Source organism: Macaca thibetana, chromosome 16 (assembly GCF_024542745.1).
Source record: "Macaca thibetana thibetana isolate TM-01 chromosome 16, ASM2454274v1, whole genome shotgun sequence".
Lineage (NCBI taxonomy): Eukaryota > Metazoa > Chordata > Mammalia > Primates > Cercopithecidae > Macaca > Macaca thibetana.
In genome coordinates, this window is record NC_065593.1 from 5,726,417 (window position 1) to 5,751,208 (window position 24,792).

Here is a 24,792-nt window from a genome sequence, read left to right on the forward strand (position 1 = left end):
CCTCGGCCTCCCAAAGTGCTGGGATTACAGGCTTGAGCCACCGCGCCCGGCCAAAATAATAATCTTAAGGAAACAGTGGAATTCAAGAGCATACAGTTACACAATTCAATTAAATCAAGAAAACTCATAATTTGAATGAGAAATTTAACAGAGATATAAAAAAGAACCATACAGAAAATCTAGAACTGGAGAATTCAATGAATTAAATGAAAAATGCTATCAAGACTCTTAAAAACAGACTAGACCAAGCATAAGAAACAATTTCTGGGCCGGGCGTGGTGGCTGGCACCTGTAATCCCAGCACTTTGGGAGGCCAAGATGAGTGGATCACCTGAGGTCAGGAGTTCGAGACCAGCCTGGCCAATATGGTGAAACCCCGTCTCTACTAAAAATACAAAAAAAAAAAAAAATTAGCTGGGCATGGTGGCGGGCGCCTGTAATCCCAGCTACTCGGGAGTCTGAGGAGGAGAATCGCTTGAACCCGGAAGGCGGAGGTTGCAGTAAGCCGAGATCGCGCCACTGCACTCCAGTCTGGCGACAGTGCTAGACTCCGTCTCAAAGAAAAAAAAATTCTGCTCTATAACTTCACTTTTAACATTGTTTAGGTTTTTTTTTTATTTTTTTTTTGAGAGGGAATCTCGCTCTGTCGCCCGGGCCGCTCCGGACTACATTTCCCAGGAGCCTCGAGGCGCACTTCCGCTTCCGGCCCCTGTCTCTGTAGGGGTTGTTCGCGTGGCGAGTGTCTGTCCTCCCTGTCCTGCCTAGCAGAGTCCCTCCCCGTGTGTGGACCGAGGAGGAGCAGACGCTGGACAGGGTGTGTGTGTTCAGCAGTGGATTGTCAGCCTTGGGTCCCAGCTGCTCCCCTTTGGACCTCTCCCTGGGCCCGCTGATCTGACTGATTCCTTCTACTTGGAGCTAGGACTCGGCCACCTTGACGCGCCCCCTCTGCCCCTTGGGTTTTGTGTGTGGGGGAGTGGGGGTGTATGTGTGTTTCCTATCTGAGACACCTCCGGGTCGTTTGCTCGGAAACAGGATGAGGGCCCGCATAACTTGGAGCACTTGGCTGGAAGGTGAGGCAGGTCGTGTCCAAGGCTCCCGTGCCCGGGCCAGGTTAGGCACCAACGCGTCTCTTATGTCTCTGCAGCCTGCAGTGTGGTGGAACCGTTTTATAGACTGACAGTGTGAACGTGGGAGGGGATGGATATCAGAGATTCGTTTATCTAGATTTTCAGAGAAAATGCTCTGATGTGAGTGTAAGCAGGTTACTCTCTGTGTCTCGTGTTCTTTACCTGTAATTTGAGGTTTGTTTTACCTACTTTTAAGTGGTGGTTGTGAGGATTAAATGGAATTTTGACATGCAACAGTTGACACAGGGCCAGACACCAAGTAAGGGATCAATCAGTTGTCGCTTTTATTAATAGTAGGCATCCATCTCCCCATTTGTTCATAAGAAGGAAACACCCAAGAAGGAAAAGTAACTTGTAGGGCACCCAGCCAACTAGCACATAGTGGAAATTAGAATCCCGGCACTCCCAGCAGGGCACTTTCCACCACCCTGCACTTTTGTATTCAGCAGGCACAGTATCTTTACTGCTGTCTGTAACTAGCTGTCTATGTTCCCAGCGTCTGACTCTGCAGGGCCCTGGTGGTATAAAGGTACTGAGACTTGCCTGTGTTTAGGGCTTCCTGAAGATTAAATGGCTGCTGAAGTTCTTGAGTTTAGCTTTGGCTCAAAAGATACTGCTTCAGACTCTGTGTTCTGAATAGAGTCTCAGAGAATGAAAAAAGAAATACAATGAAAAAGGAAAAAACTTCAATCCAGAATCTCTTGCCAGAGTTTCTGGGAGAATGCTGGCAATTCCCAGGGAGATATGTGGAGAACGGAAAGGTTGCTACACCCAAATAGTGTAGCAAAGGCTATGATTATGGAGGACTGGACCTGCAAACTCCAGAACAGAGGTAAGAAATAGAAATAAAGGGTCTTGCCATTAGCCGAGAATCTACAGTGTGCACACACAACCTCATTTTAGTTTTTCTTTACAGAAACCTTATAAAATGTATGTGGGCAGCATAGAGACCTTGGGCAAGTTAACAGTTTCTTCATCTGTAAATAGTGATTTATGGAAAGCACCTGGTGCATGGTGAGTGTGCGAAGAATGTGATTTTACTAATATCATTCCCTTTTAATTTGAAACTCTGAAAAACAAGATACCTTACTTCCATACTCTTTCCATTATGCCACCTGCCTCTCTGAAGGATGAGGGGGGATAAGTCAGACTCCTTGGAAGAGGAGAAAGAAATAGGTATGGAGAGGCTGATGACTTGATTTGGCATTACAGCACATGGGAGAGCCCTAGTCCCTTGAAACTTCTATGAGCTCAGGGGTAGAGCTGGGGCCTGCGTCCCCAGGGTCCATGGCCCTGCTGCTCATTTCTGGCAGAATTAGGGACTGCTCCTTGGCTCTCTTTCAGTTTGCTCTCAAAAAGTGCTTTCTCTTAAGGAGATACAAAGGGATGTCCCAGATTAGAAGGGACTTCCATAGTCTATCTCTAGTCTGTTTGGCTCTCCTACAATATCCTGCCCTCAGGCCCTCTGATTTCTGGAAGTCCTGGAACTTAGGAGTTCCTAACTCTACCTTAGCTCCCACTGATTGCCAGTGCCCAGTACAGGGAGGGCACAGGCATCTTGTGGGGAAGTTGGATTTGGGAGTAGGACCAAACATATCGATTGTACCTTTTTTCCTTGTAAAACAAAGTATAGAAAGAAAGTGCCATAAAGTCTTGGTTAATGTTGATATGCAGAAAATATTGAGAGTAATAATTAACTGATGATTAAATGACCTTTCCTGAGTGCTTATTCTGTACCAGGTACTGGTTTGGGCCATTTATGTGCATTAACGCACATTGTAGCAGGGTAGGTACCATTATTATTATATTTTTTGAGACTGTGTCTCACTCCGTTGCCCAGGGTGGTGCAATCTTGGCTCACTGCAACCTCCGCCTCCAAGGTTCACGCCATTCTCCTACCTCAGCCTCCCGAGTAGCTGGGACTACAGGCGCCCACCACCACGCCTGGCTAATTTTTTTTTTTATTTTTAGTAGAGACGGGGTTTCACCGTGTTAGCCAGGATGGTGTTGATCTCCTGACCTTGTGATCTGCCCGTCTCGGCCTCCCAAAGTGCTGGGATTACAGGCATGAGCCCCTGTGCCTGGCCATTATTCTCTTTTTTAAAATTAGGAAACGGAAGCCCAGAAGAAACTTGGCTATGGTTATACAGAGCCAGGATGTAAAGGCAGCAGGCAGGCAGACTCCGGAGCCAGAGTTCCAATGACAAAGGATTACAGGAGGCATGAATTCTACAAAATTGTGAAACCCTGTACTTGATAATAACTGAGGCCTAGAAAGAACTACTTCTTCCCCCAAACACATCCACAAGGAGCTTTAAGTACTGCTTTTTGGAGGTGGGTGGAGAGAGGATCAAAGAAATAATAAACTGTAAAATATTAGGAAAATATAGATTGATATGTAGAATAAGATAAATAGCATGTAACCCTACTACCTAGAGAGAAGCTCAAAGAAGTGCTCAAAGGTAATATGATCAGCAGTTTTCTCCCTACAGGCAAAAAATCAAAATGGAGAAGTAAATTATGAGCGGAAGGTTGCTTGTTGGGCATAGAATCAGACCGAGGGAATTTGGGGCTCATTCATTAATTCGTTCACAATACTTAGGGACTACTGTCTGCCAAGTACACTGTGCTTGGTGCTTAGGACGCAGGGGTGAATGATATGACACATGCAATTTAGTGGAGCGTGTGTGGTGGAACAGACCTAAGATGGCCACAGACTCACCGTGGGCCTGGAATACTCACGATGGGGTGGCTGAAGGTGTCTGTGACCATGACTGCTGGGGTGGGCACTGCTGCCTTTTGCTGCTGTGATTCCCTTTTTCTTGTTCTATAAAATTGGTCACTTTCTCCATTTGAGAATAAAGGAGTTGAGCCTGGAGGTCTTTAAGCACCTCTCCAACTGTAACATTACACTTCTTGTTTTAGGGTTTTTTGGTCCCAAGGAACCTCATTTTCAGAGCAGTGGCTCACGCAGATCCTGAACCCAGTTAATGGTCGTACCTTTCCCTAAGTTTACGTTCCTTCTATCCTCTGAGATTATCTTTGAAGTCTCATTATATAGATGTCTGTAAAATCCTTCAAGCTATGGACAGCCAAGGTCAGAGGCACATTTTGTCATGAGTGGCTGTTTCTAAACTCACAGGTTTGAGATATGTGAAGATAAACCAGATTCCTTTATGTCGATTTCCTCCCAGTTCTGCCTTCTGAGGACCCTGCTGTTTCCCAAAAGAGGTGTCTTGAGAAGGAAAATATGGCTGCTCTTTGCCGGACAGCAGAGTCCCAGGTGAGTTGGGGATTTTCCTCTCTTCTCGGAAATCTTATTTTAATTGAGTTGGGGATTTTCCTCTCTTCTCGGAAATCTTATTTTAATTGAGTTGGGGATTTTCCTCTCTTCTCGGAAATCTTATTTTAATTGAGTTGGGGATTTTCCTCTCTTCTTGGAAATCTTATTTTAATTCCTGAAGCAAATTTCTTTCTCTTAGCATGAAGCTTGTCAACCGCATTAGCCACAGCAGTTTGAAAGGAAAGGATCCAGTGGCGGGGATGGACTGCCAACGATATGGCGTTCGAGTGTTCCTCAGTTGTATGGCAGCAGCAGTGAAGGTCAGGCGGCTTGGTAGCCTTGCCCATCAGTTGGCAGTGTAGAGAAAGGATGGGGGCGGCGGGGTGGGAATGAGGCCTCTTTAGCAGATAATTGAGGAGCATGACTCCTAGAACATGGTTGGGTGAGAATCAAGCTTCTTTTTGTTCACTTGAGACATTTGGCGTAGATATGCGAAGGCACGTGAAGCATTTCTTTCTTCCATCTGTTTAGAATATTTTGGGGAGAAAAGATGTACACAAATCTATGTGGCACAAACCAGCAGATTTATTGTTCTTAAGGACCTTATTATTAAGGGCCCTTATTGTTAAGGGCCTATTCAGTAATAAAGTGTCTTAGGGAAAATGCTTTTTGGACTTGGAGGAGCAGGAGCAAATGTTTCTGGCTAAGAGAGATTTAGGAAGGTTTTATTCATTCAACTAGCATTTTAAAGTTCTTTTAAGCAGCTCCTAGGCTAATGAAAGTAGTAAGATTTGATGTGGGCCCTGAAGGCTGAGTAGAATCTTGAAGGGTTTGTAGAAAGTTAGTGACATAAATGACTTAGAATCAAAGCAAGATACTGATTCCTCTGGCACAGGAAAAAAGTCAGTACATTGAAATCACGGAGATGTTGTTCCACAAAAAATTAAAGGCTTCTTATACTCAAAGTTCTTTCCTAGATATGATTCTCAAGTTTGGCCTATTTCTTTTTTTTTTTTTGAGACAGAGTCTCGCTCTGTCGCCCAGGCTGGAGTGCAGTGGCGCGATCTCAGCTCACTGCAAGCTCCACCTTCCGGGTTCACGCCCTTCTCCTGCCTCAGCCTCCCGAGTAGCTGGGACTACAGGTGCCCACCACCACGCCTGGCTAATTTTTTTGTTATTTTTAGTAAAGATGGGGTTTCACTGTGTTAGCCAGGATGGTCTTGATCTCCTGACCTTGTGATTTGCCCGCCTTGGCTTCCCAAAGTGCTGGGATTACAGGCATGAGCCACCGCACCCCGCCAATAGTTTTCTTGTAATTGAGTTCTATATATAAAATTACTGTAAAATAAAACTATCAAATTAGGTCAAAGGGGTATACGCATTTTAAGATTTTAAGATTCTTTAATATACGAGTCAATAAAATCTTGTCTTTGACACTGTGAACATAGTTTAATCTATTTCCTCTTCATCCCATTAGTCTCCCCTAATTATGCCTCATTTAACTTTTTCTTCAGAACCCCATGCAGGTGTTTCAGGGCTTTGTGTCATTCAAGGATGTGGCTGTGAACTTCACTGAGGAAGAATGGAGAGAACTGGACCCTGCTGAGAGAGTCTTGTACAGAGATGTAATGCTGGAGACCTATAGGAACCTGGTCTCCTTGAGTAAGCTTGGGTCCTTCCACCCCAGATTGACCTTTCAGGATACCTTTGCCTTCTTTTTTTTTTTTTTTTTTTTTTTTTTTTTTTTTTTTTTTGAGACGGAGTCTCGCTTTGTGGTCCAGGCTGGAGTGCAGTGGCCGGATCTCAGCTCACTGCAAGCTCCGCCTCCCGGGTTTACGCCATTCTCCTGCCTCAGCCTCCCGAGTAGCTGGGACTACAGGCACCCGCCACCTCGCCCGGCTAGTTTTTTGTATTTTTTTTAGTAGAGACGGGGTTTCACCGTGTTAGCCAGGATGGTCTCGATCTCCTGACCTCGTGATCCGCCCGTCTCGGCCTCCCAAAGTGCTGGGATTACAGGCTTGAGCCACCGCGCCCGGCCACCTTTGCCTTCTAAAGATTCCCTTGCTTCTATTAGGGGATGATAACAAATGAGGCTTTGGTTATTTTCCCCCACAGAATCCAGATCAGATCCTTAAACTGTTTCTCCCCCTACTTGGGTAGAAATTATTTAATTGCTTTTGACAATTAGTTATTTCATTTTCTCCTCTCTAAAATGCAACAGAGTGGGACTGAGAATAGGGTGGTCCTTTCTCTTTTGAACTTAAAATTACATTCTGTTTGTGTCTCTTAGTAGGATGTCCATTTTCCAAACCTGCTATCATCTCCCAGTTGGAAGAAGTGGTAAACCCACGAACGCACATGCAGGAGGGAGAGGTGCCAAGAAGCAGCTGTACAGGCAAGTGAGAACAAGGCAGATTGCATCTTTAGAAATAAGAGTTAGGGGTTCTTCCCAAATCCTCCAGGCCTGTAGAAGATGTTGAATCCCCCTGCAGTCTCATCTTCACTTGACCACATCAGAATCGTAATAGCTTACCCCTCTATTTCTTCCCAGACTCAAGGAGGAGATACTTCCTCCTTAAAGTTATAACACCAACACATAATCCGGAGATCACCTTTGTGCCTCATCCTGAGGCATTTTATGAGGCTATTCCCCTTTCCTCTTTAGTAACTGGAATCACTTCTTCATTTACTATGTCTTCATCCTACCTAGTTTTCTGCTGTCTAAGAAATACTAAGAGAAGGAAATAATTTGAATAATTTTAAGGTTATAAAATTGACATGATTTGTTGTATAGATTTGAGAGGTGAGGGAGTAACAGACAAAGAAAATTCTCAGGTTTCTGGTTTGGATGTGTAAATGAATAGAAGTTCTCTTCCCTGAGATGGAGAACACAGGAGAAGTAGCAAGTTTAGCAGGTGGAAGATGAGTTCAGTGTATCTTAAGTTGTTTGAAGTGTCTGTAATAAGTCTAAACCAGTGGTTCTTAACCAGGGACAAGTTTGCCCCCCAGGGGACATTTGGCCATGTCTGAAGTGTGCTATGGGCATCTCATGGGTAGAGTCCAGGGATGCTGCTAAACACCCTACAATGCACAGGACAGGGCCCCACACAAAGACATGTCCGTCTAAAATGTCAATAGTGCTGCAGTTGAGAAAACCTGCTCTAAGTGGTGATGTCTGGAGGCTAGATGAATATGAGGAGGACATGCCAAATGTATCTTAGTAAAGGAAAGAGATCTTAACTGGTGATACAGAGTTGGGAGTTGCCTGAGAATGGATGGTAATTGAAGCCATGGGAGTGGATAATATCACCCAAAGAGCACAAAAAGAGTTACAAGAGAGCCTGGAACCCTAATGAACACAAACATTCAAGTATCTGCAAAAAAATAAATAAACAAACAAATATATGTATATAGTATATAGTACATATATTTTATAGTATATATGCAAATATATATGTGTATATATACTAAAACTATAGTTATAATTTCAGCCTTAAGGAAGGGGGGAAAAAAGAAAATTCTAAGAAAGGGGAGATGGAAAAAGCAAAATAGATTCCTCATCAACAGAAGATACAATTATATAATTTTATAATTTATATTCTATTATAAACATAATATGTATGTATGTATGTATATACATATGTGTATGTACATATGTATATATATATATACACAGGGCTTCTCTCCAGTGTGGATCCTCTGATGTTGGGTAAGACGGGCAGTTCTACTGAAGGCTTTCCCACACTCCTGACAATCAAACGGTTTCTCTCCAGTATGAACCCTCTGATGCTGGGTAAGAGATGAGCTCTGGCTGAAGGCTTTCCCACAGTCTTTACAGGTGTAGGGTTTCTCTCCAGTGTGGACTTTTGTATGTTTTGTAAGAGTTGAGCTCTGACCGAAGGCTTGACCACATTCTTTACACTTGTAGGGTTTTTCTCCAATATGAGTTCTGTCACATAAATGTGGCAGAGCTTTCAGGTGTAGTTCAGCCCCCTCAGTAGACATCAGAGACTTCACAGTGGAGAATCTACCTGAATGTCTGGGCAAATCCACTCAGACTCTTCATTTTGTTAAATACCAAAGAATTATACTTTCATAGGTTGTTACAGTGGCGATGCTTTTCTATTATATTTTAAGGGATGAAAATTCCCCCCTCTCCTACCTTAGTTATTTTCTCCTGCAAAGCTATCAGAGTATCACAAATCCAAGTGAAGAAATACTGAACTGAAATCTGGAATATCCTAATAGACTCTAAAGCTCAATTTTTTTTTTTTTTTTTTTTTTTTTTTTTTGAGGCGGAGTCTCGCTCTGCCACCTAGGTTGGAGCGCAGGGGCCGATCTCGGCTCACTGGAAGCTCCGCCTCCCGGGTTCACGCCATTCTCCTGCCTCAGCCTCCCGAGTAGCTGGGACTGCAGGCGCCCGCCACCATGCCCGGCTAATTTTTTGTATTTTTAGTAGAGACGGGGTTTCACCGTGTTAGCCAGGATGGTCTCAATCTCCTGACCTCCTGATCCGTCCGCCTTGGCCTCCCAAAGTGCTGGGATTACAGGCGTGAGCCACTGCGCCCAGCCTATTGTGTCTTATGTTGATGAGGAATCTATTTTGCTTTTCCCATCTCCCCTTTCTTAGAATTTTGTTTCTTTTTTTTCCCCTTCCTTAAGACGAAATTATAACTATCACTTCTCAGAAAGTAAGAACCATTTACCTTGGAAACTGACAGCCTTACATAGTAACTATTATGCAATCCCAACAGAAGAGTTAGGGAAGATTTAGTCAACACTTTTAGAAAACATTTTAGAAAAAAATAGTCATATGAATTTGTATCAGACTGTCACCAGATTAAGTTACTTGAGGCTGCCTGATGAACATTCCTGTATATGGCTCTAAGAAATTTTATGTGTACCTAATAAAGCCAGGCATTATTTTTTGGTTACACTGTGGCTCAACACATACATGCAAACTTTTTTTTTTCTTTCAAATCTTCCTAAGCTTAAACTGATGTTAGAGTCACTTTTTAGGTTTCCATGAATTATTTTCCCTGCCTTTTTTTTTTTTCTTTTTCCTATTTTAGGTGCGTTTCAGTTACCTGAGAGTAATCCAATTGTATAGGATTGGAATCCCTTGATTTTCCCGTATCATTCCCAGTGTACTAGCCAGAACCTGAGATTTCCGTGCTTTCTATTTTTCTCACTAAAAGGGCTATTCTGAACTCTCTCTCCTCACCTGCTTTCCTATCCTTCTCTTCTATTTAAAGAAGTCCGTGTTAGTACAGCTTGAAATTCAACAGGGCTTGAATTACAGAAGGCACAACTGAATTTAGAGAAGAAAAGATTTTTGTTCTGAAAATTAACGGTGAGACAGACCACTCTGAATAAATGGTAATATCTGGAAATAATTTTTGAAATGCCCAAAATCCTTAGTAATTTTAAGAAATTGAAAGGGGGTGGAGAGGATCATCTATAAGAGTGTCTGCATTAGAATAGGACTTCTTAAAGTAATGTTTGTTAACAATTTCGGTAACAAGGTCATTTCCAAACATTATTCCTGGCGCCAGTTAGCTTTGGATTGGTGGAAATCATTGTTGTTCCTTCAGAGGCCTCATCTGTGGTAATTTGTTTTAGAACTAAAAACTCAAGACAGATGTCCTTGAGCTAAAGGTCTGTCCTAGAATGGGTGGATTGCATGAATTCATGGATTGTACTATAGTGAATTTGTATAATTCCTTGTAGCCTAAATATAATTTGGATCCAGAAATATTAAAATTTCGAGGACATCATAGTGACAAAATATTTGAAATCAGAACAGTTCTAGAAATGTTACGACTGAGACTGGGACTTACAGAGCCTTTTTGGTTTTGTTTCAGTTTACTCTGACTGTACTGTTAGTAGTGTGGTCTATGCTTCTCCTCTCCTCTCGGATTTGTTTGTTTGTTTGTTTGAAACAGGGTTTTGCTCTATTGCCTGGGCTGGAGTGCAGTGGCACCATCACAGCTCACTGCAACCTTGAACTCCCAGGATCCTTGATCCTCCCACCTCAGCCTCCTAAGTAGCTGGGACCACAGGCAAACGTCACCACGCCTGACTGGTTTGTTTGTATTTTTTGTAGATGGCATTTGCCATATTGCCCAGACTGTCTTGAACTCTTGAGCTCAAGCAGTCTGCCCACCTTGGCCTCCTGAAGTGCTGGCATTACTGGCATGAGCCGCCATGCCCAGCATTTGGATATTTCTATAACAGGATTCTCTCTCGTGTGCTGTAGTGTAGACCACACTTACCCTTCATGATGGAGAATATAATTCCTCTCCTTTTATAATCAAGCTAAAGCTCTGTGTGTTTGTTTGGTTATGGTAAAGTCTGGGGCAGGTTTTTGATTTGGAGCTTTAGATAGTACATGTTCTGATATTTTTATCTCTTTTTGGTAGGTAATCTGGATTCTTTAGTTTTTAAATCATGAGTGTCTAATTTTATAATTTATATGTTAAAATTGCCTGTATGCTTGGCTGATACGTGTCCAGTGAAGGGAAAATTAATTTACATGTTAAATTAATTCCTCCAAGCAAATTATCCTGAATAATTTGCACTGTTGTGATAAGCTAACTAGGGTGACCCCAGGCTGGATTTGAGGATTGCAGGAAGAGATATTTAGTGATTAAAGCAGGACTTTCTGTCTTTTTGGAGGAGGCATTAATACTTGTTAGGTTTTCTTTAAGTTAAGAGCCAGTTGTCACTTTATCACTCTTTTCAGTTTGCAAGTTAGTCTCCTTTAGGACCCAGCTTAAGGTATCACCTCCACCCTCACTTCTTCCTTGTCCACTGTCACTGAAAATAATCTCCTCCTCTGAATACCAGTACTGCTCACTATTTATATCATTCACATATGCCTATGAAACATGACAATTCTGGTTTGATACTAATATCCGGCCTTATTCTCAATTTTAACATCATCAGGGATCATGATTTTAACATCATTGTCATCATGAGGGAAACCTATCTTTGTTTAGGTCTTTTGTTGCTGATTTTACACAAAATAATACATACGGTTAAAAAAATTCACATGAAATAGAGTTTTTCAATGAAAAGTCATTCTTCTGGACCTTTGACCTATTAGATATATATCATATATTTGATGACTGCTGGGTATGTTTTGCCAAGAGTCATCTATGCAGAATACAGTGGCTTGAGATAAACATCTCAGGAAAAATCATCTCCTACTTACATTTTACTTAACAAGAATTCACCCATATGCACCAAGATATGCCCCCCAAACCAAAAGATAAATTAGTGTAATTAAGAATACTATAAAGTTGGCCGGGTGCGGTGGCTCACACCTGTAATCCCAGCACTTTGGGAGGCTGAGGCGGGTGGATCACAAGGTCAGGAGATGGAGACCATCCTGGCTAACACGGTGAAACCCCATCTCTACTAAAAATACAAACAGTTAGCCGGGCATGGTGGCGGGCGCCTGTAGTCCTAGCTACTCGGGAGGCTGAGGCAGGAGAATGGCGTGAAACCAGGAGGCGGAGCTTGCAGTGAGCCGAGATCGCTCCACTGCACTTCAGCCTGGGCGACAGAGTAAAACTCCGTCTCAAAAAAAAAAAGAATACTATAAAATTATGTTTTGCACACCTGCATAAAATTATTTATTTATCTATTTATACATGAGTTATTATCAGAGCTATACACAAAACTAGCTGTATTTTATGGGCAAATTCAAGGATTTATAAAGACAATATTGGTATTGCCCTATTTTCATCTTGCACGCTGACTGTGAAAGTAACCTTGTGTAAGAGCGTGACTCCAGTGAGTCTAGAGGCCCAGCCAGTTCATTCGTGTGCTAGTTTATTCCTCTCCCTGAATGTTTTTGCTTCGTTTGCCAAAGTTGACTGTATCAGACAATATGCCAATTTATCCTAGTAGGAAGATTGTTAGGATACAGCAACACGGTGAATTAAGAAGCACACCAGATTAATCCAAGTCCAAAAAAAAATCCACTTAACCTTAATCAGCTTCATATATTAGGCCTGGAATAAATATGACTATAGTGCAAATGAGAAGACATTAGACAATATTCATTTGTATATTATTGTTATCAGATGAGGCACACTGACATAAACAAAACCCTGGAAATACAGTAACTGTATAGTGAAGCCATGGCTTAGGATTCTTTGCTTATTCAGTATCACGGTTTTTGTAGGACCCCAACACTAGAAATTAAAGATTCCCAGTAACACCAACTTAATTGCATGTAGAATAATCCTTAATGGAGAAAATACTTAAAATTGTATAGAAAGCCTACAGTGGATCGTTTGTTATCATCCCTGTTCATAGATTTTAGAACCAAAAGGGAACTTTGAATATCTAATATGGGCCTTTTATTTTGCGAGTGAGGAGATGGAGATCTGGAAAGGTTAAATGATATGCCTATGCTATTTGGGGTGAGGGCAGTGGATAGCGGAGCTGAGCTTCCACAGACCTCCCCGCCCTGCATCAAAAAATGACCTTTCTGTGACATGTAGACCATAGAGAGCATCTGGGAGAGCAATGGGCATAGGGACGCTTGGAAGTGGAGGAAATTAGTGGCTGAATGAGGGACAGGAGGGAGCTGGTTTACATTAAGTAGTAGTTACTGACTGGAGCGCTATGATGAGGCCATGGTACAGAGTGCTTTGAAGTCCTGCCCTGGGCCTGGGAATGGAGTCTGGACACATGTGATAGGCTTTTCATCCTTGTTGCTTCTGCCCTGTGGCAATTGGGGATTTACTGGATGAAAATGGGTTTTCTTGTTACTAAATTTAAACTGCAGAATATCTCCAAGCTATGAAAATAATTCTGTGTGCGTGCACCTGTGGGTTAGAACACTCATTCTAACCGACACGAGGAAATTATCTCATGAAGACTTTACCTGGTGTGATATTCTTATGAGTGAATGAATGAACACCTTTTGTTTCTCTACTTTGCACTCACAAGACTCATTCTTTCACATTAGTGGTTGTCAACCAGGGGTGATTTTTCCCCCTCCAGGAGACAACTGCCAGTGTCTGGAGACAGTTTTGGTTGTCACAATTGGGGGAGGGAGTGTTACTGGCACCTAGAGGATAGAGGCGAGGAATACTGCTAATCGTCCTACAACGCACAGGACAGTCCCCACAAAAAAGGATTGTCACACCTAAAACGGCAGTAGCACTGAGATTCAGAAATTTTTAGATAAACAATTTACTGTGGCAGTATATCCCCACGAGGTGGCGGTACAGCCTCCTGCTGCCAGGTTAAACTCAAACTATAGTAATTCACCCTGAGCAGTTGATTGTAATAGCAAATCTATTCTTTTTCAAAAAGTACACTTGAATGTTTTTTACATTACAAAAGTGAAACATTCTTTGTGACAGATTCAAATAGTATACTGTAGAAGTGTATAAGTAAAAGAAAGGGGTTCCTGAGTTCCCCCTTCACAAATCCTACCCTTTAGAATTGATGTGTATCTTTTTAGATTCTTTTCTTGTGCGTGTGTATGTACGCATGCATAACTAGTAGTGTACTGTTTTGTTTTTCAACTCACTTATAACTTTCAACATTATGCTGTAGACATCTTTAAAAATAATTTAGAAGTATCTCATTTTTTAAATGGATGCATTGTGTTCTGATGTATGGATGTCCTATAATTTCTATATATTCTTATTAATGGGCATTTGGGTTCTTTCCAGTTTTTTTCCTGATACAGGCAATTCAGTGGTCATGCCGCTATTTCCGTAGGATAGATTCCTGGAAATGTGAGAGCTGGGTCAGAGTACATTTAAAATATTGATGAATTGGCTGTACTAGTTTATACTCTAACAGTGTAGCAGAGTGCCTTTTTCTCTCCCTAACATTGGATACTGTCAAGATTTTATTTTTAATATATATTTTATTATATTTCATTCTTAATAATGTTGAATGTCTTTTCCTATGTTTATTTTTTCTGTGTTTATCAGTTATTTGTAGTTCTTCCATGAATTGCCTATTCATTTCCTTTTTCCATTTTTATTGGATTGCTTTCTTTTTATCAATTTGGAGTAGCTCCTTATACATTTTGCTTATTAATGCTTTGAAGTTTCTTTTTGAATATGGGGTAAGTTAAGGATAACATAGCTAGCCAATGGAACTAACTGTCCTTATTGAATAATTCCTCCCTTTCTCACTGAGTTGAAATATATACATATATGAGTCTGTTTTTGGACTCTGTTCCATCTAATGCTGTGCTAGTTTCACAGTGTTTTATTTATTGTGGTTTGTAGCTGGTTGGTGAAGAAGAATGGGAAAAATGTTAGGCGGTGTGTTTTCATGTGCAAAAGCCTAGAGATAGGAGAAAACAGCAAGGGAGTGAAGGAAGGCCAGAGGCTAAGGAAGGAACGAGGACATGAGGAGGAGGGGGAATGAGGCAGAATGATGCTGGAGCACAGATGGGGCTCAGATCATACAAGACCCCATGGGCCATTTTCAAATTTGGATCTTTATTCTTAGAGCCATGGTAAGATTTTAACCAGAGAAGTGACATGATCAGACTTATATTTTTTGAAGCTTTCTTTGGACTTCTGCTTCTGGCTATGATGGAGTAACTGGTACTAGGCTAGCCCTCCCACCATAAACTGCTATACAACATGACAAAATAGATGAGACAATATTTTCAGGCAGTGGACAATAGGTCGCACAAAACTACTGATCCCAGACAGAGGGAACCTCATGAGGTGAACCCCATGATCACCCAACTTTCTGTCTTAGAACTACTCCCAACCATGGCACAGATAGCTGGAGTCCATGTAGAGCACAGTGGTCCCACTGAGTGGAGGATATGGAGATTGGGGTTCAGAGCAGCGGAAGCAGACAGATAGTGTGGGGTGAGATACAGAGAGGAGGGAGTTGTATAAGAGTGTCCACAAGTACATGGGTAAGTCCCTCGTAAGTCAAAGGTTGAGAAGCAAGCTGAATGTGAGCTAGGTGGGATCACTCAAGAGTTACGAGATAGCGGCTACTGTGGGATTGAGAGTAGAACAGTGTCACGGTGGGATCCTGGGACATACAAAGGACACTGGGAAAAACCAAGGAAATCTGAGTAAGAATGGACTTCAGTTAATAATGTATCAATATTAGTTCATTAATTGTGACCAGCTATCATAGAGTAACATAAGATGTTAACAGTAGGGGTATTGTATACCCCTATGGTAGAAAGATTGAAGGGTTTTATGTACCCCCATTGGGTGTGGGGTATATAGGAACTCTTAAAAAAAGAGTTTGATCTACCATGGTAGAGAATTTATTCTTTCCATAGAAATGAAAGAATTCTTAGATGAAGAAGCATTCAAAGAGAAGTCAGCCAAAACATATAGGAAGAAGAAAGTCATAGATATATATCAGGAAGTTAATTGATTAAATATTCTCTCTGGGAGAAAAAAAAAGCTACTTCTTGCATCTTACACAACTGCACATGTACATTTTTTGCTGGAAAACCATCAGAAGTCCCATTTTGTCACTTAGAATGTTATAAAGTCAGGTACTCCAGATTTGAGATATAATGAAATTAATAATTTTTACTGTTGTTGTCAAGTACATTCTTAAGTGAAACTGGCTTCTTTTTAAAATTTATTTTCAATTTTTGAGTGTGTGGAAAAGTACAATGACTGCTAGCACAGTTTGATGCCACTGCTTTGATATGTGTGCTGAGGCCCCAGCAGTTTTACTCACTATTGCTCCTGCATCATTGCACAAATGACAATATGGTGAAAAAGGCAAAGAATACTCAAGTATTATCATGAAAATAGTTTTGACCTCGCACATCCCTGAAAGGGTCTCAGCGAAGCATCAAGGGTCCACAGATCATGCTTTTAGAACCACTGGGTTAGCAACAGGTACCTGGAGTTTATGTAAGACGAAGGAAAGCAAGCCTCTACAAATACTTTATGCTGTTAGACTTATCCTATTCATAAGCCTATTAGTTCTGCTCCATCCCACCCACCCCCACCAAGGCAGAGATTATTAGACTGAATAAAAAGCAAGACTTGCTTACATGATGTCTATAAGAGATGCATTTTGAATATCAAGAGCCAGGTAGGCTGGTTAAAGGATGGGGAAAAGATAATATCAAATAGCCCAAATGTAGAACAAAACCAAATGCTCATCAGTGGGGTAATGGGTAAACAGGCTTGGCTATAGAAATAGCATGGAATGCTACTCAGCAATGAAAACAACAGGCTATGAATACACACCATGACATGGGTGAATCTCATACATGTTTTATTGAGTGAAATAAGCCAGACACAATAGTGCCTACTGTATGTTTCCATTTATATGACGTTCCAGAACAAGCAAAACTAATTTATAATGATGAAAATCAGATTCTTAGTTGCCTGGAACCAGGCATGGTAGAAAGATTGAATAAGAGGGCATGAGGGAGCTTCCTGGGTGCTGCAAATATTCTCTATCTTGATTGGGTGGTGGTTACCAGAATGGAGTTATTTGTCAAAACTCATTCACCTGGACACTTAAAATAGGTGAATTTTATTGCGTGTAAATTATACCTCAATAAAGTTGTGGTAAAAAAGCTTTCTCTGAGGGTGGGTACGGTGGCTCACGCCTGTAATCCTAACATTTTGGGAGGCCAAGGCAAAAGGATCACTTGAGACCAGGAGTTCAAGTCTAACTTGGGCAATATAGTGAGACCCTATCTCTAAAAAATAAAAATAAATAAATACATAAATGAAAAGCTTTCTCTGGATGCAGAATGGAGAATGGATTGGCAGAAGCAATGAGTAGATGTAGGAATTCTAGTTTGGAGCCTATTGCCATAATCCAGGTGAGAGACAATGATGGCTTGGACTCTAATAATGGCAGTGGAAATATAAAGGGTAAAGGGTTTGGAGATGTGTGAGATGTAAAATGGTGATGGGATGGACATGGGTTGTGAGGGAAAGAGTGGAGGTAGGGATGCTCCCTGGGTTTCTGATTTGTAGTCTAGTTGGGTGCTGGTGGCAATCTCTGAGAAAAGAACCATGAGGAGGGTCAAATTTGTTGTGGTGGGATCTGGGAAGGCCTTACGTTTAATTTTGGATGCATTAGATTCAAGGTGCCTGTGAGAAAGTCAAGTCTTTATACTTAGAAAGTAGTTGGATATACAGGTCTGAAAATTGAGCTGAGACATCAGTTTATGAGCCATAAACAGGTGGTAACTGAAGTCGTAGGAATGGATGAGCTCATCTAGGAAGAGAGACTAGGTTGGGAAGAAGAAGTGATCTTGGGTTGAACTTCAAAGAGCCTCTCACCTTTTCAGGCAGAGGAAGAGGAATAAGAAAAGTGGACTGAAAACTAATGGCCACCGAGATGTGGGCAGCCAGGAGAATGTGTTATCACTTGAATGTTACCCATTCATTATCTGGTTTCCTGATACATTATGTTGTTTCCTTTCCTTTCGTTTCCTTTCCCTTTCCCTTTCCCTTTCCTTCCCTTTCCCTTCCTTCCCCTACCTTTCCTTCCCCTTCCCTTCCTTCCCCTTCCCTTCCTTCCCTTTCCCTTTCTTCACCTTCCCTTCCTTCCCCTTCCCTTCCTTCCCCTTCCCTTCCTTCACCTTCCCTTCCTTCCTCTTCCCTTCCTTCCCCTTCCCTTCCTTCCCCTTCCCTTCCTTCCCCTTTCCTTTCCTGGCAGAATCTCCCACTCTCACCCAGGCTGGGGTGCAGAGGTGCCATCTCGGCTCACTGCAAGCTCCACCTTCTAGGTTCGCACCATTCTCCTGCCTCAGCCTCCAGAATAGCTGGGACTACAGGTGCCCGCCGCCACCCCCGGCTAATTTTTTGTATTTTTATTAGAGACAGGGTTTCACCGTGTTAGCCAAGATGGTCTCGGTCTCCTGACCTTGCGATCCAGCCACCTCGGCCTTCCAAAGTTCTAGGATTACAGGCGTGAGCTACCGCACCCGGCGTTGTTTTCTAACTTAGAATCTTACAGTAACCCCAACAATCAGACAAAACAGATAGTACTCTAATTTTACAGGTGAAGAAACTTGAGTCTCTGCAGGCAGATGGCTTCTAGTGAGTGTCAGGCAAATGGCTGAGCTGAGAATCAGCCCAAGTCTTCTGACTCCTAGATCCTGAGTGGCTCTGTTGGTGAAGACACTCACTGAGCCACCATAGGAGCTGTGTCAACAAACAGATTTGCTTTTACGTTACTGTTTTCTAATTATTTAAATTATGCATTGTTATTTTACAAATTAGAAAATATAGGAAAGCACAGAAAGATGACTACCTACAATGATTTCATGCAGACACCCAACATTACCATTTTTATCTCTTCCTGGTGTGTACATTTACACGTACATACACTTAAAGCTCTTCTTTTGACATAGTTGGGCCCGTAGTGTACAATCCACTCTACAGCCTTTTTAAAACTACTTAATGTGATCCTTTTCTCATGCCATTAAATAATGAAAAGTTGGTTTTCAGTGAGTTGTATAGCAGCAGCTTAGAAAAGCAAATAATAAAACTTTCCAGGAGCAAACACACCCTGTTGAGCAGGTGGTTTACAGTACCACCCAACTGCCTATGCCATTTTTTATTTTTGTTTTTTGAAGTGGAGTCTCACTCTGTTGCCCAGGGTGGAGTGCAATGGTGCCATCTCTGCTCACTGCAACCTCCACCTCCCAGGTTCAAGCAATCCTCCCACCTCAGCCTCCCAAGTAGCTGGGATTACAGGCGCATGCTATCACACCTGGCTGATTTTTATATTTTTAGTAGAGTCAGCGTTTCACCATGTTGGCCAGGCTGGTCTCGAATTCCTGCTCTCAAGTGATCCGCCCACCTTGGCCTTCCAGAGTGCTGGGATGACAGGTGTGAGCCCCCACACCCGGCCCTGCCTGTGCCTTTTAATGTACTCTTTAATAAAGCCAAAACACCTACCTTCACTTTTTGGAATGGAGAGTGGCACAGGAAGTAAAGTCTCCAGAACACAGATTTGTCATCCCTACCACTCTGACATAACCTTGGAGGGTGTGGGTTGTGTGTCTCCGCCCAGTGTGATGTTACCCTCCCACAGATAGGCACTGAGGGATGCACGGCCCAGCTGCTCTACCACTGGCCCAAGTCTGAAGAAACATTCACAAACCTGCTAGTGAGTGACCACTGCCCTTGGATCCACCTCACAGGCATATGTTTCTAGTCTATGAGGACAGAATGAACACACTCTTCCCTAGGTTCCCAAGATGAAGCCACACCGTATTTGAAAGATGTAGCTACCAGTATCTCTACTCTCAACTGAGGGAAACAAAACCAATAGGTCAATATAGATGTCAAGAGAGGCACCAAGCAGAAGCCTTCCAACCCAACACAGATTGAGAAGCCACATAGTCAAGTCCGGCGTGGCAGGGGGAGCACACTTGCTCTAGAAGTCATTGGAAATAGTGTTTCCTGGTTCTTGGTCGGGGCAGCAGATATAAGACACATCATGACATTGATACCATGACAGGAGCCACGTGACTCAGGAAGCCTCCCCGAGGCGCATTTTCCAGGATGTAGTCTGTCTAGCTCTGAGACGCTAGAGCCGATGGGTCCTGCTGGGGAGAGAGCGCAGATCTAAACAGAACAGGGCGTGTGTGGCCACAGGTCATCTCTGTCTGGATCACATCAGTGTTTTGCCCACCTTTGTTGTCATTCAAACTCCTGACCTCAAGTGATCCGCCCACCTCGGCCTCCCAGAATGCTAGGATTACAGATGTGAGCCACCATGCCTGGCTGGCTTTGACTACTCTCACTCTCCTCCAGCTCTCATATTTACTTCTGTGCTTTACAAATTCTGTAACCAGTTGTGGCCAAACCTGATGCTGAATAGATTCATACTTTTTCAGCTTAACCCAAGCCTAGGTTCCCTAAGGCTACATCCAGTCCTACTACATGCTCTGTTTTGAGTTTCACCTATGCCCGCTTCTCTGCCCTAGAAGAGAAGATGGGATCACCTGTGCTGCTTCTTCAGCCTTAAAATGGATTTCTTGCCCTTTTCTCCCTTTTTAAGTATCAGTGTATGAAATCCACCTGTACCACCCTTTCTGCCATACAGCCGCTACTGTGTCTGGCTCCTGGAACCTGTTCTGCTTTCATAGATGATCTCAGAAGCAAATGTTAACTTCATTTTTAAACCCCATCTTAGCGGATGTGTTGCTGTGGTCTGCTTGTATTTACCACGGGGCCTGTACACACCACGTGTGGTTTTAATCAAACACAGTGCCCTCATTTGTGGCCACATGGGAGACCCATAACCCGATATAGCATCCTGGGCTGATGACAGCACTGCATCTGACCAGACACGGGATTGACCCAGGGGTGGGTAAGCGGAAAGAACGGGATCGGCCAGAGTTCTTTCATGGCATTCATTGTATGGAGACCAGTAGGGACAAGGTCCTTTCCCGTTTTGGACCCCAAACTGTAAGGAGACAGTTTGGGCCGCTATTTGGCATCTTTCTTGGCACCTGGAGAGAGTATATCATTTAGGATGCTTCCGGCTGGAGCAATAAGGACACATTATCTTATATGACTTAAAGCCTGAAAACAAGCAGTTTAGATAGTTTAACAGCTCAACAGTGTCCCTAGGGCTCTTTCCGTTTTTCTGTGTCTTTAACCTCAGCTTACTGACCTAGTCCTCACGTTGGTTCTCATGATTCACAGAAGGCCTCTGCAGCCTGAGAAGCAAAAATATCAGTCAAATTAGAAGGGAAGGTGGAATTCCAGAGATATTGTAAATATAGGACTGGCAGCTGTGCTCTTCGTGGGCAGGGCTTGTGTCATATTCTATACTTATTTTGTGACCTCCACAAATAAGTATCTAGTGTTCAGCATCTAATGGATGCGGAATAAATAATGAATAAATGAAGCGATCCTGAGTGGAGAGGAGAGTGCCATGTGCAAATGTTTTCCAAGTTATTTGCCAGGCCAGGCCAGACTCTGGGACAAATGGACATATCCAGAGGGCACTTGGGTGGTTGGGAAAGAGTTAAAATGAGGGAAGATGTTTCAGGAGAAAGAATAAATGCCAGTTCCCGAGGGGGTATTGTGCCCTGGTCCTCCTCTCTTGAGGAGGAGAAGGCTCCCAAGAGGACAGAGCTGAAGGTCGGTTAGGAACTGAGGGTTAACAGCCCAGCTTCTTCACCACCAGCCCAAGTCTAAAGAAACTCACAAATCTGCTAGTGAGTCACCACCTCCCTCTCTACTGAGCAACTGTAAGATACTTAGGAGTAGCCCTGCCCTATCCCAGAATTAGCCAGAATGTCCCCACATAGCCTACCAAGACCATTTCTGGCCCTGAAATCACCAGTGTGCATTTGAAGTCTGACTCCACTATATATCATGGCTTTGGGCCAGTTACCCAATCTCATTAAGTTACTGTTTTTTCATCTGTAAAACCCTGTCTCATGGAGATAATGTATTCCCGGCTTAGCACAGTCCCGCACAGAATGGGTAGTCAGCTATGATGGTGCTGGTGGTGGCGGCAGCAGTGGCAGGTTTCAAAGGCAGATCTGCTCTCAAGCTCGAGACAACACATGAATGAAAATCACAGCTTTGTGCTAGAAATGCTCTTTGATTGGGAGTTGAGGCTGGCATGTTCTAAGGGTCTAACTACGGGAAAGATGAAATTTAAGAACTGAAAACCAAGAGATTCAAAATAGAATGTGTGCGATGTGTGTAAATAGTAGAAGAAACGGGTGAGTATCATGAAGTTTAAAGAAAGCCCAGTGAAGTAGTGGTAAGGAATCTGGGACTCATGAAAACTGGAGGGACTCAGGAGCAGCCACTTCCTATCCCAGGATCCACAAGAAGGTCCCCCTCAGTACCTTTTTTAGCTTTGGAATCACAAGTGTGCATTTAAATTCTGACTCCATCGTTGGGAGTCAAATGGGAGTCCCCATTTCTGACTCCTCATGGAGAAAGAGGCTGGTTTTCCAAATATCTCTTTTAAGAGCTGAGGACACTCCATCAATGTTCTTTTCATACATCATCAGCTTAAATTTGCGAAAACTTCTTCATCCCTGAAACAGTCACCACTGGCCGGCAGGCTGCAGTAACCAAGTCTGGTGCAGATAAACAGAGCCCATCCTGGGAGCTGGAGTGCATGGATGTTGGAGGGTCATGTTTTCTAAACTGTGGAAGAAAAAACAGAAAGCTATATTCTTCCAGGAGGTATTTAGAACAGAGGTTGAGTTTGGGATTCAGATGCCTGCGCCTGTGTAGTGCACTTGCGGGACACCCCAGCAGGGGCCTCCTAATAGAAAACGCATCCTGAGAGAAGGAGTTAAGTATAGGCTTAGCTACACCTCAGAATTTCAGGGTCAGAGTGGGAAAGTGGTTCTAAGTAGGCCAGAATCTATCACTAGGATCTGCTCTCAAGCCAGCTTCCGTGGCATCATGGAGCTTAAGGGAGAAAAGGCGCTCTGAGTAAAGAGAGAATGAGCAGTTTCCGTAACATTGGAGGGACACTTTGTACCAGGCATCCTTGCTCTGGGCTTCGTCTCACAAACAGAATATATTATACTTCATTACCAGGCAACCTGGGCACCGTTTGGACTGCAGGGCATCAGAGGCAGCCATGGTAGGAGAAGAAGGTGCCCAGTGGAAGACAGTGCTCCAGGGACTCCAAGAAACGCTGAGAGGAGGGGTCGGGCAGGTCCAAGACCCTTGCTTAGTACATAGGGACAGGAGCTGCGAAATAAGAATGTTGCCTATAAATCTGACAGGCTTCTGGGGAAGTTGGGGTTTTCTTACATTTTAGAGAGAGGAGGGTGATCCTTGGCCAGTGTCTTGTCTCACAGCTTAAGAGAACTCACTGGAAGGAGCCTTCAGCTTCTCAAATCCTGCTGTGTTTGTGCCCATAATATGATTAGCATGCAAGTTTCTTTGCATTTGCATGATGTGTTCACTTTCATTTTCTCACAAACTGTAAGGTTTTTGTAAGGTTATTGGAGCACATATTACATCCCCATTTTAGAGAAGGAAACAGATTCAGAGAGGTAAGCTACCTACCAAGGTCACACAGCTAAAAGGTGCTGGGATCAGGACTCCGACGACTTAACACTTCTAACTCCAGATTTTCTTTCTGACCATAACAGGAGCCCTCTATAACATATACCATTTACCAAGTCTTCTGATTAATATGGCTGTTTCCTTCCTACTAAAACACTCTTGGCAAGGCAGTGGTTATTTCGCTGTCACGGAGGCAATATCCCCTCTGTGTTCCCTTTTTTTTTTTTTTTTTTTTTTGAGACAGAGTCTTGCTCTGTCACCCAGGCTGGAGTGCAATGGCGCGATCTCGGCTCACTGCAAGCTCCGCCTCCCGGGTTCACGCCATTCTCCTGCCTCAGCCTCCTGAGTAGCTGGGACTACAGGTGCCCGCCACCATGCCTGGCTAATTTTTTGTATTTTCAGTAGACATGGGGTTTCACCATGTTAGCCAGGATGGTCTCGATCTCCTGACCTTGTGATCTGCCCACCTCGGCCTCCCAAAGTGCTGGGATTACAGGTGTGAGCCACTGCGCCTGGCCCCTCTGTGTTCTTTGGAGCATTCTTGCTGCTTTCTTTGCTTCCTGAGTTTATGCACATGCTTGGAGGAGGGCTGCCTCTCATCCCAGGAAACCCACATATAGATATTAGGCTTCCTCCACGCAGACAATCAGGGTATAGAAATATGGAGTGTTTAACCATCTGGTTTTCAGCAGGGAGGTGGAAATCAAAACCATTTGAGCAAATGAGTGTCCCAGGGGAAGTGGAATGAAGAATTGAGCTTCAGTGGCTGCTGAGACATAAGCCATCCATAGGGGATTTGGCTGAGGCCGACTATGTTATTTATAAAGAAACCGGCTCGTCCTCTGGCCCTGGCCACAGCAATCGAGGGAGGGGCACATTTTTGGCCCTTGAATGAACAATGTTTTTTCCTTCCTTTGTTGAGAGATCTAGGTCAGCCGTCCTTACTTATTGTTTAAAAAAAAGAAAAAACAAACCTCTCAGTAAATATTGGGAAGGTGAAGGGTGGAGGGGATGGGTTCCTGAGATTCCTTCCAACACTGAAGGGCTACACCTCACTAGTAAAAGCAAGAGGACCCTCACCCCCACCCTGTAACTTGTTGCTACCTGAAGGTGTCTGTCCGCTTGCCTACCTGTGTGCTCCTGTCGAGCAAGCCCAGCCTGCCCCGCCCTGGCCATTGGCCTTGCTGAGCTGCTGAGCTGCTTCTCTCAGTGCCCTGGAGGCGTTCACACCTGGCCTGAGATAAGTCTGCCCTTTTCGAAGGTGAGTACGGCTCCCTGGAATGTGTGGTATCCCAGCAAATAGCAAGATTAGAGGTGCCCATTTTGACTGGGAGCTGGACAGCTGCCCAAGTTCTAGAAA

The 24,792-nt window shown here is 43.3% G+C and overlaps 2 protein-coding genes across 5 annotated transcripts in view; both read left to right on the forward strand.

Moving 5' to 3' along the window:
• Positions 1-706: 706 nt before the first annotated feature.
• LOC126938831 (zinc finger protein 69 homolog) lies at positions 707-7,987 on the forward strand. 4 transcript variants are annotated; one of them, XM_050763485.1, is made up of 6 exons: positions 707-1,959; positions 2,044-2,141; positions 4,322-4,410; positions 4,610-4,730; positions 5,925-6,072; positions 6,701-6,813. In XM_050763485.1, exons 2-6 carry the CDS (start codon positions 2,121-2,123, stop codon positions 6,811-6,813), a joined length of 492 nt encoding a protein of 163 aa, XP_050619442.1. In that variant the 5' UTR covers positions 707-1,959; positions 2,044-2,120. The 4 variants fall into 4 exon arrangements, with proteins under 4 accessions (XP_050619442.1, XP_050619443.1, XP_050619444.1 ...); XM_050763486.1 differs by having other exon boundaries at positions 6,704-6,813; XM_050763487.1 differs by lacking the exons at positions 2,044-2,141; positions 4,610-4,730 and having other exon boundaries at positions 6,701-7,987.
• A 140-nt stretch (positions 7,988-8,127) lies between these two features.
• Positions 8,128-24,792, forward strand: part of TRIM16 (tripartite motif containing 16) — a 48,533-nt gene continuing 31,868 nt past the window's right edge. The window contains exon 1 of the mRNA XM_050763426.1: positions 8,128-8,203. The gene's annotated coding sequence lies outside the window, so the exon portion shown is untranslated. The remainder of the gene's footprint in view (positions 8,204-24,792) is intronic.